The 19,203-nt window shown below is 39.2% G+C and overlaps 1 protein-coding gene across 6 annotated transcripts in view; it reads left to right on the top strand.

Moving 5' to 3' along the window:
* Positions 1 to 19,203, top strand: part of CCDC102B (coiled-coil domain containing 102B) — a 138,285-nt gene that overhangs the window by 53,875 nt on the left and 65,207 nt on the right. For 5 of the 6 annotated variants that reach the window (XM_045574467.1, XM_036418902.2, XM_036418904.2 and 2 more), the window contains exon 5: positions 4,244 to 4,453. The exons of the other annotated variant lie outside the window; for it this stretch is intronic. In XM_045574467.1, the coding sequence (XP_045430423.1) occupies positions 4,244 to 4,453 (210 nt within the window). The remainder of the gene's footprint in view (positions 1 to 4,243; positions 4,454 to 19,203) is intronic. 6 annotated transcript variants of the gene reach the window in all.

The raw sequence follows: 19,203 nt of genomic DNA, 5'->3' as shown, positions 1-19,203 counted from the left end.
AAGGCATATACATTGGTTGTGGGCACATCCCCAGTAGAGGGTGTGTAGGAGGTAGCTGGTCAATGTTTCTCTTTCATTGATGTTTCCAACTCTCTATCCTTTTCCCTTCCTCTGTAAAAAAAATTGATAAAATATTAAAAAAAAATTGGCTCATATCTATGTTTAAACCTGGTAGTCACAGGTAGGTATAGGAAAAACTTTTTTTTAGCAGTGATGGACTATATTTGTTTTTATTTTATTTTAAAATATATTTTTATTGATTTCAGAGAGGAAGGGAGAGACATCAATAATGAGAGAGAATCATTAATTGGTTGCCTCCTGCACGCCACCTGCTGGGAATGGAGCCCGCAACACAGACATGTGTCCTTGTTTGGAATCAAACTTTAGACCTGTCAATCTGCCAGCCAACACTCTATCTACTGAGCCAAATCAGCTGGGGCCATTTTTATTTTTCAGTATTGATCTATTCAAGTACAAAACAGTTGTTCTGAAATTATATGAGTCTAATAGCCTGAGGTTATTTTTCTGTGACTTAGCAAGGATTCAAGTACCTTAGGAAAATTATCTTTGTTCACATTTGAGTGTCTGACTTTAGGCTTTCTCTGATCACAACAGTAATCACTTTACTAAAGAAATAAATAAGACAAGTGATAAATCAAGACTATTTTTTAGAATTTATCAACCAATGAAAGTATCCTATATAATAAAAGGCTAATATGCAAATGACCGAATGTGGAATGACCTGTCATTATGATGCGCACTGAACATCAGGAGGCAGACACTCAATGCAGGAGCTGCTCCCTGGTGGTCAGTGTGCTTCCACAGGGGGCGTGCCGCTCAGTCAGAAGCCAGTTTCACTGCTGGTGATCACAGAGGCAGTGGTAGGAGCCTCTCCTGCCTCCATGGCAATGATAAGGATGTCGGATTGATAGCTTAAACCCACTAAGTGATCAGTCGGACCACCCTCCAGGGCTCCCAGATTGCAAGAGGGCAGAGGCTAGGCTGAAGGACCCCTCCCCGCAATGCATGAATTTCGTGCACCAGGCCTCTAGTATCTTATAAAAAGTGGAAGATATCATTTGGAGGTAAGCAAAAATAGAAGGGGGGAAAAAGCCAAAAGAGGAAAGATAAAGAAAAGTCATTTAAAGTATATATCCTTGACTTAAATATTAATAAATAGGGTGTAATATATCCATTAAAATATTGTCTCTGTTTTCTTTAAGACTGATTACTCGATATTTATAGCTAATGTTTATGAACACTTCCAACAACATTGTAGGTTCCATGTGCCTTACAAGCCCTTAATGTAATTGATTTTAGTTAATCAGCACAGGAAGTCTAGAAGGGAAACATGTACTTATTTTCCAGATGAGTAAACAGTTTCAGAAAGTTTAAGGAACATGCTGAAGGCTACCAAACTAGTATATGGCAGTGTCAGAATGAAAACTCACACTCTGACCACTTTGTGATGCAGCCTGCCACCATCAAAAAATCAAGCAGCACCAAAACCTGTTTGTCTCAGTGGATAGAGCGTAGGCCTGCAGACTGAAGGGTCCTGGGTTTGATTCCGGTCAAGGGCGTGTACATTGGCTGCGGGCATATCCCTAGTAGAGGGTGTGTGGGAGGCAGCTGATCAATGATTCTCTCTCATCAATGTTTCTAGCTCTCTATCCCTCTCCCTTCCTCTCTGTAAAAAATCAATAAAATATATTTTTTTTAAAAATTAAGCAGCTATTTTAAATATTTTTTTTCTATTGTCTTATGCTTAATTATTTTTCATAGTTTTGGGAACACAATTCCCTACACTAGAATCCTAAGTAAAAATATAAAAATCAAGCAAAAAAACTACATGATGTGGCTAAATAATGACACCCTACGTGATGATAGGAGTGCTTCATTTTTTCAATACATGGAAAGATATTTTCACTATGAATATCATTCCAACAATTTAAAAATCATCCAGCATCCTTAAAAAGGCCATGATCATTTGCATTATAGTAGTAGGTTTCCTGTAGCTGCACTTTAGGAAATTTGAAACTGAGCCTCTAGGGTAAGAGTATAAATAAACAATGCAATTATTATTGCTCAGACATTGTCAATTCGTGCCCTATAGTTAGAGAAATAAAATGGAAATTGATAAGGCATCAGAGTAGCCAATGTCTTTCCTTGCCGTGACCTTTTTAAGCAAGTCTCTGAACTGGTTTTATTCTCCTTAATAATCTCCCGACAGAAGCTAGCCATTTTCCTGACAGGTTTAAAGCCTTGTTTGTTTGTTTGGTACCAGTGACTTTTGTAAGGTTATATCACTATCCTGAACACTGGTTGGTATTTTTCTTCATGCCTTTAAATTTTCCATTCTTGTTTACTCTCTATCTTCTTCTGACTCAAATCCTGGCCTCCACTAAGGTTTATTTAACTTCCATCCTATATATAATCCAAGGTTAGTAGAAACAATTGCCATTCGAAAAGCCTCCTAAATTTTGACCACTTTTGAAGAAAGAGGGAAGGAGGTCCTTCTGTTTTATTTTGGAGTGATGTGAGGAGGAGAACTGAGGTAAACATGAGTTATTTATAAGAAACTCAAAGGAAATGTGCCTGGTTCTAGACCAGAGCCACTTAAAATTTTCCTTGTAAGTGTTTTTGAAGTCTGGTCATAAATAATTATTGGAAACTAAGTTTCAAATATTGCTCAAGACTGTACTTTGACCTTTACCAAATCTTTTGGGAATTTCTTTCCTCTACCATAAATGTCTAATAATTTTTCAGTGGAAAGGTCAGGTGAATTGAAGATTCTCACGCAATCGATCCATACGCATTGACATTTGTTTTTGTATTTGGACAAATGTTCATGCTGGACTTTGACTCACTGAGATATTTGAGGAATCGATCCTTTCAGCTGCTGCACACCAGAGAAATATTCTTCCTCTTCTAGGAGAGAGAGAAGATGTAAGCCACAGATATAAAGCTGCACCTAAGCGCACCTCTGATGTTTCTGTCAAAACTCAAAACAATGCATTTGTCAAATATCATAAAAGTTTAACCTTACTGGCTGACTCAAAACATTCTAACATATTGGAATCATAATATATTTATAGCTCATAGGGGAAAGCATGTTTTACCTGGAAGTTTAAACTGTCTCAGTCAGAGTATAAATAAAATGCTGCAGGCTTTGGGAATTTCGGTGAGTCACTGGGAAAGGTGATGAGAGGAGCCGAGACGACTTCCATCCAGTGGTTCGTGCTCACGTCCCATTCATTGGCCATTGGTCTAATGTGCTGACCACAAATTGGAGACAATGCTCCATCTCTGTAGAGTGTCTCATTCAAGTTGGGAAACACAGATGACATTTGAATTTTATATAATTTTAATGTATATAATTCTTTTGATTTTCCCCCCAACTATTAAAAAAGGACACCATGGGCCAGATTTGGCTCCCTGGCCGTGGTTTGCCAACATTTACTCCTGAAATCAAATTGGCCACTGACTCATGTGCAGTTGACTATATTTTATATTACTTGAGTTACAGAATCTATAAATTTTATTGCGTGCATTTGTCTTTAATCTAAGTAACTAGCGCAGTGCCTGAAAATGGAAAGGTATAGTAAATAAATTAACTAATGAATGAATGAATGAGTGAATGATTACATGAACTATATCCATCCAGTTGGAATTGCCCAAGAAATGATGTGTGTCTTCTCAACTGATAAATGTTCATCACTTGAGTGGCAATCATTGGCAAAATATCATCAGTTTTTTAAAATATATTTTATTGATTTTTTACAGAGAGGAAGAGAGAGGGATAGAGAGCTAAAAACATAGATGAGAGAGAAACATCGAGCAGCTGCCTCCTGCACACCCCCTACCGGGGATGTGCCCGCAACCAATATACATACCCTTGACCGGAATCAAACCTAGGACCTTTCAGTCCACAGACTGATGCTCTACCCACTGAGCCAAACCGGTTTCAGCATATCATCAGTTTTTTATTTACCGTGTTTCTTTGACAAATATGGTTCATGAGTACAGAGACAAAGAAACAAAGAGGAAAGATATACTTATGTAGGGCATGGATAGGTCTCAGGACATTTGTGTTGTTCTCAACTTTTTAGACAAATACAATTTTCCTTTGAAAAATGGTGGAAATGACATATCCATGAACCTTTCTTGGTGGAGGCTGTTTGCTGGTTCCTGAGCAACTACAAATACTACATGCTTTTTCTTCTTCTTCTTCTTCTGTGTTTAGCTAGAGAGATTGCAGGTGGAAAATACAGTGGAATGGGACCAGAGGGAAATATTTGAAACTGAAAAACAAGGACTGGAGAGAGAAAACAGAAGGCTGAAGGTCCAGGTGAAAGAAATGGATGAACTCCTCAAAAGGAAAGATATATTAAGTGCAAACTCCCAAGGTCCTGATTTCAAGACATCACAAATTGAACTGCAGGAGAAAAACAAGGTACGGTGCTCCTGAGAGACGGGTGTTCTCACTCACGTGTGTGTGTCTCTGAGGTCTAGGTGGAAGCCACCTTAATATTTACACACCTTCAATCTGAATACTTCCTTTTGTGCAGTTGGATGGCTTGCTCTTTTTCTTATTGTGGTGTGAAATAATGTTGCTTATGCTTGTGAAACAGTGTGACAAATTTCCTGTGAGAATGTCAGAATATGACAAATCTTAGAGTTTCAGGCTTTTCTGTAAGAAACAAAAAAGTGAAAGCAGGGGTGGATCTTTTGCAAATTTGGTTTCCTGTTACAGCTTCTTGTCTGTGTTTTCTAAACACTTGATCATAGTTTTCAATAAGCATATTTTTCCATGAGTTTGAGTAACTATGAAATAAGCATTTCTCAGTAGCTATGGTTAAGTACTGTGTCTGAGTAAATATTTAGATTTAGATAAAGCTCACTCTTCTCCGCTTCCTTTTTAGTTAGTCTGAGAAAATTATTTTTCAGTCAATTAAATGTCATGGTGCAAATTGTTTTTATAGGTTATGACATAAATGTTAAAACTAGATTAAATCCAAAATTTGACTTCAGGAAACAGGTTGTTTTGGAATCCTAAATCCAATAGACATAGTCACTACCATGATGAGATTTAAAATATATATATATATTCTTTTGGAATTGCGAATTATGTGTTTTAGTGTCAATTTGCTGCTAAACACAGACATCCTGTTTCTATTTCTCTTAAAGTATCTATAGCATCTTAATGCACAATTATATTTTTTCATTCAGTGCCTTTAATGGCAAGTTAAAAACGTATCTGATAAGTTCATGTTTTTGAGTAATATAAGTTTTTCATACTCATATGAGCTCTAAAAACTAAATATCCTATCACTTTTCCTTATTATTTATTATTCTAGAAGTTTATTGCAAATGCAAATTAAATTGCATTAGTGTTTCATGACTTGGCAATGAAAATATCTAAAGTTAAATATTATAGTAAGTGATCAAAATTTTCTCTTAAGTGGATTCCTAAACCATTCATAGTGTTGTGTTTGGTTCTGGCATATACATATATATATATATATATATATATATATATATATATACACACACACACACACACACACACACACATTCACACACACATATATATGATAACATATAGATAAATTTTTACAGATTTCTGCTTGTGAAAGCACAGAGTTATTTCAGTTATGAAACAAGTTTTAATCACCAAAATACCTATTTCCCTTTGACTCACTTGAACAGAACAAGCATTTATTTATATTACTAGAGGCTGGGTTCACAAATTCGTGCATGGGTGGGGCTTGGCCAGCCTGCCCTAACAGGCCCATTCAGCTGGGCTGGCCAGGGGGGAGGGGACACTGGAGATTGGCAGACCGGCCCCACTCCCTGGTTGTACTCTTGTCAAACTTCTGGTCGAGTGGACAATTTGCATATTACCCCTTATTATATAGGATACTCTGTGTCAGTCATGGCTCTAGAAGCTGGTGATGGGAAGGCTAGTGAACCATTTCCCCTGCCCAGCATGTGTACAGGAAGATATACTTATAAATATATGTACAGGAAGATATCCTATCTAATAAGGAGGGAATATGCTAATTGACTGTCATGCCCTCTAAGATGTGGCACCCACAGCCACAAAATGGTGATGTCCAGTCTCCTCAGCCCTGCTGGGGCAGTAGGCACACAGCAAGGCCAGACCTGGCTCCGGGCAGGCCCAGCCACTCCATGCACCTGCCTCCGGAGACCCCCAGTCCCTTCAGCCCCCCAGCCACCCAGTGCCAGCCCAAAATGCAGGCAAGCCTCAGATGGTGGCTTCCCAGCCACCCAGGGCTGCCCAAGGCTCAGGTAACAAGGGGTTGCAAGGTTTGTGCTGCTGGCAGTGGCAACAGCAGAGGTGTGATGGGGCGTCCCCTTCCCCTAATCACCAGGTCACTTCCTGCCCCTGACGGCTCCCAGACTGTGAGAGGGGCAGGCTGGACTGAGGGACCCCTGCTCCAGTGCATGAATTTTCTTGCACCAGGCCTCTATTACCTGTAAATAATATCAATGGTACCTAAGTATAAAGTGCAGTGGAAACACCAATGAAGTAATTTATTCTATTTAATTTTGATGCCTTTCTTGTTATATCAAAATGTTATAACAATACAGTATGTCCATTAGGGACCTGTCTGGAGCTGGCATACATGCCATTGACCTATTCCATCCAGAGGGTCCACTGGGTTCAGACCTGGGCTCTTTGGGGCCCATGTAGTTCTTCAGCTTAGAACTAGACAGAACTTGAACACTGGAAGATTCTGAAAGGTCTGACAGGACCAGTGGGTATGCTCATCAAATACAGACTATTCCTTAAGTGTATGTCTTTTTGATGGCAGGGAGGGGGTATTAGTGATTTTTACACTCTTCATTAAAAATTCAGACTCCTTGAATAAAAATAATTATGAATAATTACAAATGAATCAAAGCTGCATATAGAATGTGCCAGTTCAGAGAATAGAGATGTTATAACAAAGCTTTATTGTAACTCCAACATTATTTCAATAAAAACTCATCTCTATGTACATGAAATAGTATTATTATATAGGAGTAACATGTATACACAGAACTACCATATTTCTGTATGCATATAAGTACTGTTATGATTAAAACAGTGGAAATAGGTGCTGATATGTATGAGACATCACCATAAGCACCACTTATCATTAGTCCAGGCGTCTTCAAACTACGGCCCGCGGGCCACATGCGACCCGCAGAGGAGTCTGATCCGGCCCTCCAGGTTTTTTGGGCAGTGAGCGCAGCTGAGGTGTTACAGTAGGAATTAGTAGTTCATATAGTCCGGCCCTCCAGCTCTCTGAGGGACCGTGATCTGGCCCCCACTTTAAAAAGTTTGAGGACGCCTGCTAAGGTATCTTACCACTTAATATTATATCTAATCTCATTTGACAAGTGATTATGGCAGACACAAATCTACATAGAAATCTCCAAATCATAGAAATCTCCATATCAACACACTTTGTTTATTTCTTGAATTTTGAGAATCTCATTGTTCAATGGAATTTTTATAAATCCTTATACACAAGGGGAAGACTTTCACAGGCACTACCCCCCGGGGGACTCCAGAGGCAGGCGCATGGAGTTTTTTGTGTGTGTGGCTTTAGTGTAATAGGGAATACATTTTAAAGAAAATGCCTTTCAATTTTAAATTACACTGCGAATTGAAAGACAAAGATTCTCTTTTCCAAGTAAAAAGTTATTGGAAAATGTTGTCAGTATTCTATGGGGTAATGCCCTGTGAACTATTCTATGTGTCTCTCATGAAATGCTCTGGAAACTTGTTTTCTTAAATCATCTGGCAACCAAATCCCTTCATTTAGATCACATACATACAGGGTCATTTTCAGAAAGTTATTGTGACAGAATGGTACCTGATACATCTTGGAAAGATGAGGAATTAATCTGAAAGTGGAAAGGCCACCAAAGTCAGTTCTTAGTGAATTTGCTTTACTGTCAGGCAATGACATTATATTGAATTCCTAACTAGTACTATATGAGGAATGTCTCATTCATACTTCTTATTAAAGTTGTCCTATTCACTTGCTGTTTATTAGTTTGTAATACTTTTAATGAAAAGAAACATTTAGTTTTTTTAGCTTTAATGGTTATAAAGGAAGTATGAATGAAGCATTATTTTCAAAATGATTTTTTTATGTAGTATAGGCAGTACAAGTTTAAATATATAAATTTATTTATTTATATCCACAGTACATGTAGATTATGAGCAGATTTTCTCCCAAATATGGGTTAGATGCGTTTTATAGCTTTATCTCTATTTGCAGAAACTCATTCCATATACACATATACACACATATACACATACACACACACACACTTATATATATATACATATATACTGAGTGGCCAGATTATTATGATCTCTGAATGTATAATAATCTGGCCACTCAATTTATATCCTATACAATAAAAGGCTAATTTTCCCCTCAATCAGATCTCTTACCTGCCCTCCCCTGGCAGCCTTATCACCCCTAACTGCTCTCCCCTGCTGGTCTGATCCCCACAATTGCCTCCCCTGTAGGCCTGGGTCTTCCCACCAACTGCCCTTTTCTGCAGGCCTGGTCACCTCCAACTTCCCTCCTCTGACAGCCTGGTCACCTCCAACTGCCCTCCCTTTCAGGCTTGATCGACCAGCAGGCAGGCTGGCCAACTGCCAATGTCCCCTCCCCCTGGCCATTCTGGCCAGACCTCACCCATGCACAAATTCATGCACTGGGCCTCTAAGTACATACGCTGAGTGGACAGATTATTATGTGTTCAGAGGTCATAATAATCTGGCCACTAAGTGTATATATTTTTTAAGTATCATAATATTAAATAGTTTCTACAAGTATTAGTTTTCAACACCTAATATATTTAAAGTGGTATGAAATTTGTTCATTCAGTATGCATATAAATAATTGGAAGAAATACACAGGAGAAGAAGCATTGGAAGTTTTCTTATATTGACCACATTCTTATTAATAGAAATCCAGGCTTCTTTAGGGAAAAACCTGGGAGAAATAAATGTAGCTTTCTTATCTGTTTTTATCTACACTGAGTTGAAAAACATTGGTTTTCTCATAAACTCAACCAGGTATATTTCAGTAATTAATTACCAAAAAATGGAAATTTACATTATTTCAATGTCTAGAAAAAGTACTCATTTTGTTCCATTTAAATTATACTAGGTGGTTTTATGGGGATTCACTATACATGTTCCGTCCCTATGTCATATTGCCTTCTGACCAAAAAAAAAGGAAAATGGAAAGTCTATTAAATTAAAAAAAAAAATAAAATAAAATAAAACATCCAAACCACACACTATTTTTTGCCCAGCATTCTGTTCTGTTTTAATAAAAACCTAAGGAATTTGACTCTCAAGATAATCTTGCCAGCTATCTTATTTATGTCTGAATGCACAGTAGATGTACATTTTATATCTCTGTGACAAAATACCACATACACGATGCCAAGTGTGAATGATGTTAAAACAACAGTATACAGAAAACAGATGTCATTAACTAAGTACATAGTACATACCACAGCTTCTGCTAGGTATGGAACAAACATGGCATCATATAAAGTCTATGGGTAGTATTTTGATCATTCTCATTTTATAGCTGATAAACCTGAAATATATTTTATTTTCTAAAAGTATATTTTAAAAGTATTTTTTATTGATTTTTTTACAGAGAGGCAGGGAGAGGGATAGAGAGTTAGATACATCAATGAGAGAGAATCATCTGATCAGCTGCCTCCTGCACACTCCCTACTGGGTACGTGCCCGCAACCAAGGTACATGCCCTTGACCAGAATTGAACTTGGGACTCTTGAGTCTGCAGACTGATGCTCTGTCCACTGAGCCAAACCGATTTGGAATAAATCTGAAATCTTGTGAGGTTTTGTAACATGGCCCAGAAATAAAGGAGCAGGTTTGCACTGAGAAACGAAGACAAGCATTACTTGAATCATCTGTGAACCAGAAGTAAAGCATTAGACTCACTCTAGGTTTCAATTGAATTAAGCTGTTTGTCTTTATATTGCCTGGAAAATAATGTCACACATGAGTAGCCAGCAACACGGAGTACATGGTGTCCTGGGACGGGGTGGCCTGCATTTGCAGTGAAGGAGTTCATGGTAACGCACATCTGGATCCTGGGGGATGCTGTTAACTTACTATGACAAGGGATATGGTCCATCAGCAGCACAGCCCACCGTCTGTCCCAGCACGGCCTTCGCCAAGTGTATGGTGTGTGATTACCAAGGAATTCTCCTAGGAGTGAAATTACTGAACTGCCTGTTTTACCAAAAGCAGTCCTAACCTCTGGCACAGTCTCTGACTCAGTTCTCCCTCCTTTACTCTAACACCAGCTCTATTTCTATTTCACTCTTTATACACCCAGAGGTGGAAGGAGCTATCAATCAAAGTGGAACATCCAAGTAGGCTGGACTCACAGCTATTCAACTTGGAAAGAAAATATCCACATGGGAGGAAACAGGTGGATCTACTGATGAGCTTCCCTCCCCTCACTGTTCACTTGTTTTGAGTCCCTGTGCTGTCTACGCGCTGGCCCACGCTAGTTCTCAATCTGAGGCTCGGTCAAGCACTGAAAGAATACACTATCCTCTTAACTCAGTCGTATCAACAATTTTGAGTTTCAGTGAGTTGCCAGAGCACTCAGAGGGCTTGTTACAGCACAGGCTACCAGTCCCCACCTGAGATTTGCGGACTCAGCAGGTCTGTGCTGGGCCTTGATATTTGCATTTTAACAAGTTCCCAGGTGGTGCTGATGCTGCTGGTCTGGAGGCCAAACACTACCCTGTGGTCGGCAAACTGCGGCTCATGAGCCACATGTGGCTCTTTGGCCCCTTGAGTGTCGTGCTTCCACAAAATACCACAGCCTGCGGGAGTCTATTTTGAAGTAGTGGCGTTAGAAGAAGTTTAAGTTTAAAAAATTTGGCTCTCAAAAGAAATTTCAGTCCTTGTACTGCTGATATTTGGCTCTGTTGACTGATGAGTTTGCCGACCACTGCACTGCACTATGATAGGCACTGGGGAGGGAAGCATGGAAAAATCAGAAAAAAACAAATGATCCCAAATGACATTTCTCTTATTCTGTTATGGATAAGCATCCCATTAAGTCTTTCCATGTTATGGGTATACTGGTAGCCACAGCCTCTCAGAGAACTATGGTATGCCTCATTGGTTCTCTGCCCTCGCTTCAGATTGGAATCACTTGGAGAGATTATTAAGAAATACTCAGGCCCTAGCCAGTTTGACTCAGTGGATAGAGCATCAGCCTGTGGACCAAAAAATCCCAGGTTTGATTCTGGTCAAGAGTTTGTACCTTGGTTGTAGCTCCTTCCCGGCCTGGGCTCTGGTTGGGGCTTGTGCAAGAGGCAACCAATTGATGTGTTTCTCTCACATCTATATTTCTGTCTTTTTCTCTCCCACTCTCCCAAAAAAATCAATGAAAAAATATCCTCAGGTGAGGATTAACAAAACAAATACAAAAAAATACTCAGGTGTGGGGTGGTGTATGCTGCCTTCTCTCCCCACCCTTATGCCCAAGTGGTTGTAATGAGCAGCCAGGGTACAGTATGGCAGCAAGCCCAACAGGGGAGGCCCAACCTTGCAGGCATCCAGTGAACCCCTCTCCTTCCTAAATCCCGGTTGTGCTTTCATGGTGCTTTCCTATCACAATGGCCTGAAGATCCAAGGCTTCCACACGGTGAGCTTCATTTCACTTGTTTCTTCATTCTCCACTTCAAAAGTGTCTTTCCTCAGGGATGATACAATGAATGACTTCGAAATAAGACCCCGCTCCTCTGCTCAGTGCTTAGCTAATCTGACAACATGTAACTACAGATTATATAAAAAGTTCAGACAAATCAGGAGTAAAACCCATGAATTACCAAAGTAGGATTTAGGAAAAGTTTATTGTGCCCAAACCAAAAGATAGTTCATGAGCCAGGAACACTCAACCCGATGGAATGAGGCTCCGGTATATATGGCTATATAGTAGATTATAGAGTGAGGAGGCAGGGACTGTTCACAGTGACTGGACATATTATTATCATCATAAATGATAGGGAATTGGTTAGTGGTCACCTCACATCACTTTTGGGTAACACTTCAAGTTCCACATGTGACTTCCAGAAGCGTAAGCAAGAAATGAGCCAGGTCAAAGGGAGTCTTGCAAATGGAGCTAAATTAAGCCTTGTTTGGAGGACTAAATTGGTTTTGTCTGCTCAGTGAATCTTCGAGGCTAGGCTCCATTTGTTTTTTATTTTAACGATTACAATACCATACCCATCAGAACACCTGTAAGCAGTAATATCGGAAGGACTAGGCCACGGGGGTTGAAAGGCATGGATCAAGCAATTCTCGACTCTCCTCCTCTCTCCACTCCCCAATCCTCTTCTCAGGTAAGTTTCCTCGGGTGCTTTTTCTCATTGGGGTTACCTGGCTGTCCTCCTCACACCTCCAAAAGGAAGAGGGAGCACCAGGTAAGCCATGTTCTCATTTCTGTTGCTAGTCATAATGTACCTGACTACAAGGCTCTCATTTTCTTAATGCCGTGTTTCCCTGAAAATAAGACATCCTCCAAAAAAAGACCTAGCGCATGGTAAGATAAGACATCCCCTGAAAATAAGACCTAGCACAACTTTGGGAGAAAAAATTAATATAAGACACTGTCTTATTTTCGGGGAAACAGGGTGTTAACAGCATGATTCCACTTAAAAACAGACTCATAGATACAGGATTGAGAATTCATGGGCATGGACAAACTGGTGATTGTTGGGTGGGAGGAAGAGTGGGGGAGCTGGGAGAGGGCATAGGAGGAATAGTGACGGAGAAAAAAGATATTCTGAGCAATTATGTCTGGAAAATATTGCACTGGCCCATAAATATACCTGCCAATTCTCATGCCCCTACCTCAAAGCCAACTGTTGAACAGTTAAACCCGGAGCACTGGTCCAGTGATAATAATTCACTTGTTTGGGGTAGTGTATTATCTATACAAAGGCTATGAGGCATTTTTCGAAGACTAGTTTCGTAGAACTCCAACCACTTATTAACACTTTGCTTTTTATAAACAGACCTTCAAGATAGAAATATTGCAATTGATATTACTATAGTAAATCAATTTTAGCCTTTCTTTGACAGGAAAAATATATTGCCAAATGTTGTAAAAATTAGATAAAAAATCAGGATGAAAAGAAAGAAATCCAAGGTGGATATATGATGTTTTCTGCTAACATTTGGTGAGAAAGGCAATACAGTAGTATTTCATTAACTTTTCTTAAATATTGGATGTTATAACAATAGCTGTATTACAGATTACTTTTAGACATGTAAGGGTGGAAAATTTTCAAAATCTAAGCTGGGAAATAACTAAGAAAATATATTAAAATTTTTAAATTGTTTAAACAAATATGGTTCCACATTCAAAGTTTTGTGTGCTTCTGCTTTTTAAAATCTTTTATTTCTTTAGACCAGCAATGCTAAATGAGATTTTGAGATCATATACCTATAATCATTTATAAAACATGCATTAGGGAAAAGCAGATTTTAAACTTTCTATTTTATAATTTGCTCTGATATCCAATAATGTAGACCAAAAAATAGTATAATTTTAAAAAGATAGGAGCTAAATTGAATATAATTTTGTTTTTAGAACAAGTACAATAGACATAATTGTTCAATTGAGTTAAAGATAGTAAATGTCTGAGTGTTATTTCACATACATTAGAATTCATGAATCCAGAATGTAGTATGAAAATATTTCCACGATGAAATTATTGTTAAATCTCATTATGTAATGAATATCTTTGTGGAACTTCCCCTTTACATCTGTGTTTTATTTTTTATTTTTTTATTTTTTTATTGATTCAGAAAGTAAGGGAGAGGGAGAGATAGAAACATCAATAATGAAAGTTTCATTGATTGGCTGCCTCCTGCACATTCCCTACTGGGAATCAAGTCAAAGTCTGGGCATTTACCCTTAACCAGAATCAAACCGAGGACCCTTCAGTCTGCAGGCTGACACTCTATCCACAGATCCAAACCTGCTAGGGCCACATCTCTGTTTTAAGTTAATGACATGGCTGTTGATGATTGTCTTTAGTGAGAGATTGTCAGAGAGGTGCCAGGGGCAGAAGCCAGATTGGAAGTGGAACAGAAATAGATTGAAGCAGAAGGCGAAGAAACAGGAGAAACTAACATACTAGTAGATTACTATGTTAAGATATTTGACTGTGAAATTTTATAAATTGCAGGGAGCCCTCACAACTGCATTCTCAGCCATGGGGCAAACAGAACAAACCTCCCTGTGAGGCTTCCGAGCCTTGTTCCCAAGCACCTCTTCATCGTGGATGCTCCACATTCTTTCCTCTCGCCTGCCCTGCACTCCATTCTTTACTGCCCCTCCCCCCCCCCTTATGGGGAGCAGGTGGCAGGCTTCACACTCACCTTGCAGGCATGTGCCCTGCAGTGGGGCAGGGTGGGAACTGGGGATGGGGCGGGCACATGCTTGCTTTTGGGAAAAGATGGGAGCAGGAGTTGTGGCCTCTCAAGTGTGCAGGCTGTGGTGAGGCCCAGTGAGCACGGGGAGCTTCATCGAACTGCCACAGTGGGGTACCCGACAGTGTGATGCCCCTCCACTGAGGTGGTGGCCCCCCTCAACCCCCGCCTCAGTACACGCCCCTCTGCCCGGGCATCCTTCCACACCAGCAGTCATTGCCTCTTGTTTTCCAAGTCTTGGGGCCACTGCAGAACCTTGCTCTCCTCAGCCAAGGCAGATCCCTGCCTGCTGGCCCCCTGCCCTGGCCGAGCCCCCTCTGGTGCACCCCACTTCAGCACTGCTCTGTGCTCCTTGGGCCGCCCACTTCCTGGCCAGCCAATTCTCCCAAGCTGAAGCTCTGGCCTGGGAGCTGCCCCTCAGGGAGAGGCCTGTCCATATGCCTGCAAACCCCCCTTTTTGCCCCCCCCCCTTTTCTTGTGGCAGCTTCACTGAAGCTTCGTTTTCCTTCAGGTGCTCTCCTCAGACCCCTGGGAGCTTGGCTCCTGCGGCCCCCGCTCCACTTGGCTCTCCTGGGCTGCCCCACCTGTCAGGATGCTGCAGGGCACCCTGCTGCAGGCAGCACAGTCCTGGGCCAGGGGGTGGTAGTAGGGGGAACAGCTCCAGTAAAGTTTAGTAAACCCTAGGACGGTGTTGGGATTCAGCTGCGGACCACAGGGGAGTCTTCCTGGGAGGGACAAAATGGCACGGAGACCCTAAGTGCTGCACCCCTCCTCCCCCCAGCCATGTCCACCCTGTGAATGGTTATCCCATTACAGAGTCCTGACTTATTTTGCATATTATCTCTTTATATATTAAGATAGTTATGTTGGGTAGAGGTGTAATTTTTTTTTATTATTAGAGACATGAACCCTTTTAATGATGTTGTGTAGATGGGTAGAATTTGAAACTAGCGGGCAGAAAAGAGATAAGCTGATGCATTGGCTGCAGTAGAGTTACCTCTCCTGTTGTACTCAGTTGGACAAAGACCCGATGTGTAAGAAGGCAGGAGTCTTTGCCCAGAGTAAAACTCATATTTTCCTGGGCATGTGGAGTTTGGATAGAGGAGAACAGTGGATTGTTACAGGGCAAAGAACTGCTTGGTGATGAATCTTGGTATCTAAGCTCAATGGTAAGAAATGGTGGCGATTGTAGGGTGAAGGTCCTGGTGAAGGCAGAGTCAGGTCTGATAAAGATCGGCTGGAAGGAGAGGAATTTGTGCTCAGTAAATTGGTTAGGATATTAATCAATACAGTTTAAATCATCACACTAAAGGTTAGTAGTTACAAAAATATTTTTTCAAACTTATAAATAACATTAAAATGACATTAGGAACGCAATGTCATTTTGGGGGGATCGGAGCAGAAGCTTTACAAATCTGAGCTGAAAATGTGTCCTAAAAGGGAACCTTTCACTCTGAAATTCCACCCAGCTGGGTGTCAAAGCGGGGAAGCCTTGATTTCACCCATCATATCTCAAAAAACAGAAAAACGTTGGAAAGGCTGCAGAAAGAATTTTCTACCTGAATTGGAACAACTTTATCCTTCTGCTGAGTTTTCCAACAGGCGGCCGTGGCCTCAGTTTCACTGAAGGTAGAAAGTGGCTTTTATGGAGGACCCTGCTGCTGGACTCCTGGGAGCTTTGATCCCCCTTCAGCAAGGAACAAACACCATGGCACACACATTCATTTCAAAGGAACAAGTGACTTATTTGAAAAGTCTATTTCATTTCAAGTGCCAGAGAACCTTCAAGTATTCTGATTGTTCTTTAACGCATCTTTCATTTCAATAGTTCAGACACCTTAATATTTAAAGTAGCATCTACAATTTGTTTTTGAGAGTATCCATTTTCTTAGTCATAATTCAAATCCTTGGTTAGGGATGTGTCTTATGTGTGTTTTAATCTGACATAATTTTTGTATACTTGGCAATAAATATTGCTTTTATTTAAGAAGTGTGGTTCCTAGGTGACACATGCTATTTAGCTGAGTACATTTTTCACATTCACAAAGACATAATTGATGAATTGGGAGATTTGCCACCTCTTTCTTCCAATTAAAAAAAAGATATGTCATCATTATTGACAGAATTTCAACTGAATCTTGAGTTGCCTACGAAAAATTAGAACGATGGGAGAAAAACAACAGAGAAATTTATTTTTTGAAGGTAATATGAATTTATATCACCTAATTAAATATATCAGGAGATAATTTGCATCCTGGCAGCATTCATTGTGTTAATACAATTTAAAAACAATCACTATTTTGCATTATATAATTACATAAAATGTTACATTTATTTGACATTTAAAAACTAATTAATGCAAATGTGAATTTGAAGGAGTCTAAGTTTATTTCATTTTAATAAGCTTCAGTATTTTTGTGGTTCTCCTAAGCCCCTGGTCAGCAAACTGCAGCTCGTGAGTCACATGCGGCTCTTTGGCCCCGTGAGTGTGGCTCTTCCACAAAATACCATGGCCTGGGCAAGTCTATTTTGAAGAACTAGTGTTAGAAGAAGTTTAAGTTTAAAAAATGTGGCTCTCAAAAGAAATTTCAATCGTTGTACTGTTGATATTTGGCTCTGTTGACTAATGAGTTTGCCGACCACTGACCTAAGTGATTGGAGGGCCTTTCTTTGGTGACCTTTATAATCCCTTACCTTATTGACATCTGATATAAAAAGGTTCCTCTCTTTCTAATTCTCCTTTCTGTTCTTGGATGACAACACAAATAAATTTAATGTCTACCAGGCATCCCAAGAACAGACACTGAGTCTTATTTGTTGCACTGGTTATTCATTTTCGTATTTTCAACTGAAAATATAGTGCACATTCATTTTTTTATTTTGTGTTTCTGCCCAATGTATGTTGAGTAATTATGATTTTCTCTACTTGGTTTCTTCTTGCTGACTCTTTTCAATTTGAAGTTGAATTTTAAGGAGATGAATTTATTTTTATCTCTCCTTTATATATCTTTTCAAAGTTTTTGAAGACCAAATATTCTTAATTTTAAACATAATAATGTGTAATTTTAATTTTCTCCATAAACATTTTCAGATATTTTAACATCATTTTAACAGGTCATATTTGACTTTCTTGGGAAAGTAGATAATCTTGAGGGGTCTGTAACCACATCAACAGGACCTTGACTTGGGGGCCAGTCATTATGAATTTGAAGTCTGGGCACAGCACTTGATGAGTAGGTATATCATTGCTACTTGTGAAGCTCTGATTTCCTTAAATGGTTCAAGAAGACTAGTCTTCTGTGGTGAGTTAGTGGAACTGAGTATCAGTGTGAAAACTTACTGTATTATACAGTATCAGGCTTTATTTTAATCTTATCATTATTGTAGCAGAAGTTCATGTGTTGTGATTTCTACCATATGATAATGTAAAATGATTTAGTATAATTGTCATTAGCTAAAGCCCTTATAACCCTTTAATTTTGAACTTAAAAAAATGAAGTAGCAAAAGCAGAAATAAGTCAAGCAAACAAAATTCATAACAATGTGATTCCTAACTACTACCAGTGTGTTCTAAAGAAATATTTGACATCCGGAATTGTTTGTGTATTATAAAAACTATAATTAGGCTGCTTTTCAAGGGATGCAGTATTTTTTTTCTGCATGTCGCTAGATAAATGTCCTTTCACCTATGGTTAATTATTACTGATGAAGAATCATGTCACCAAAACAACTGATTTCTTCTGTGCCCACATTCTTCATTGACGGTTAACCAAACAGCGTATAGCTTTTATCTTTAGAATAGAGAAGTAATTTAACTAAATGTTTTAGAGTAGTTGGAAATAATTTGGAGGTGCTTTCAGTTGTGAATCTTAAATTAAGATGACTTACCTACTAAGATAATTATTGGCAAAGTTTATTAAAGTGGCCTTTGTGCCGAAACCGGTTTGGTTTAGTGGTAGAGCGTCTGTCTGCAGACTGAAAGGTCCCAGGTTCGATTCCGGTCAAGGGCATGTACATTGGTTGCAGGCACATCCCCGGTAGGGGGTGTGCAAGAGGCAGCTGGTTGATGTTTCTCTGTCATCGACGTTTCTAGCTCTCTATCTCTTTCCCTTCCTCCTCTCTGTAAAATATCAACAAAATATATTTTTAAAAAAAGAAAGAAAGAAAGAAAAAACTGTTGAAATCATTTACAATATAACTTCATTAAAGTTTGGAAAATTTTGTATGAAAATTATGTATGCTATAAAATAAGTGATCAAACAACAAATGTAATGTGGCCTAAACCAAATAAATAAATAAATAAATAAATAAATAAATAAATAAAGTGGCCTTTGTTGTTTGTTTGTTTTTTGTCATTAGAAAAATGTCTCATAAATTCAGTTTTCTTGATTTCTATAGTGAGCTGAGAGAATATATATATCTTAATTAAGAATGCAGGTCTTTAATAATTTCATTTGAAATTTGTTTTTTAAAGATAATCTATTGTAGCACTGGCTAGAGTGGCTCAGTTGGTTGGAGTGTCATGCCCAATTCTGAAAGGTTGTGGGTTTTTCCCCAGTGAGGGCACCTATGAGAGACAACCAATCAATGTTCTCTTACACATCAATGTTTCTCTCTTCCCCTCTCTTTAAAATCACTAAGGGTATCCTTAGGTGAGG

Source organism: Pipistrellus kuhlii, unplaced genomic scaffold (assembly GCF_014108245.1).
Source record: "Pipistrellus kuhlii isolate mPipKuh1 unplaced genomic scaffold, mPipKuh1.p scaffold_m20_p_6, whole genome shotgun sequence".
NCBI classification, from domain to species: domain Eukaryota; kingdom Metazoa; phylum Chordata; class Mammalia; order Chiroptera; family Vespertilionidae; genus Pipistrellus; species Pipistrellus kuhlii.
The sequence above is the reverse complement of the archived record's forward strand: the minus strand, read 5'-3'. Positions and strand labels throughout refer to the sequence as shown.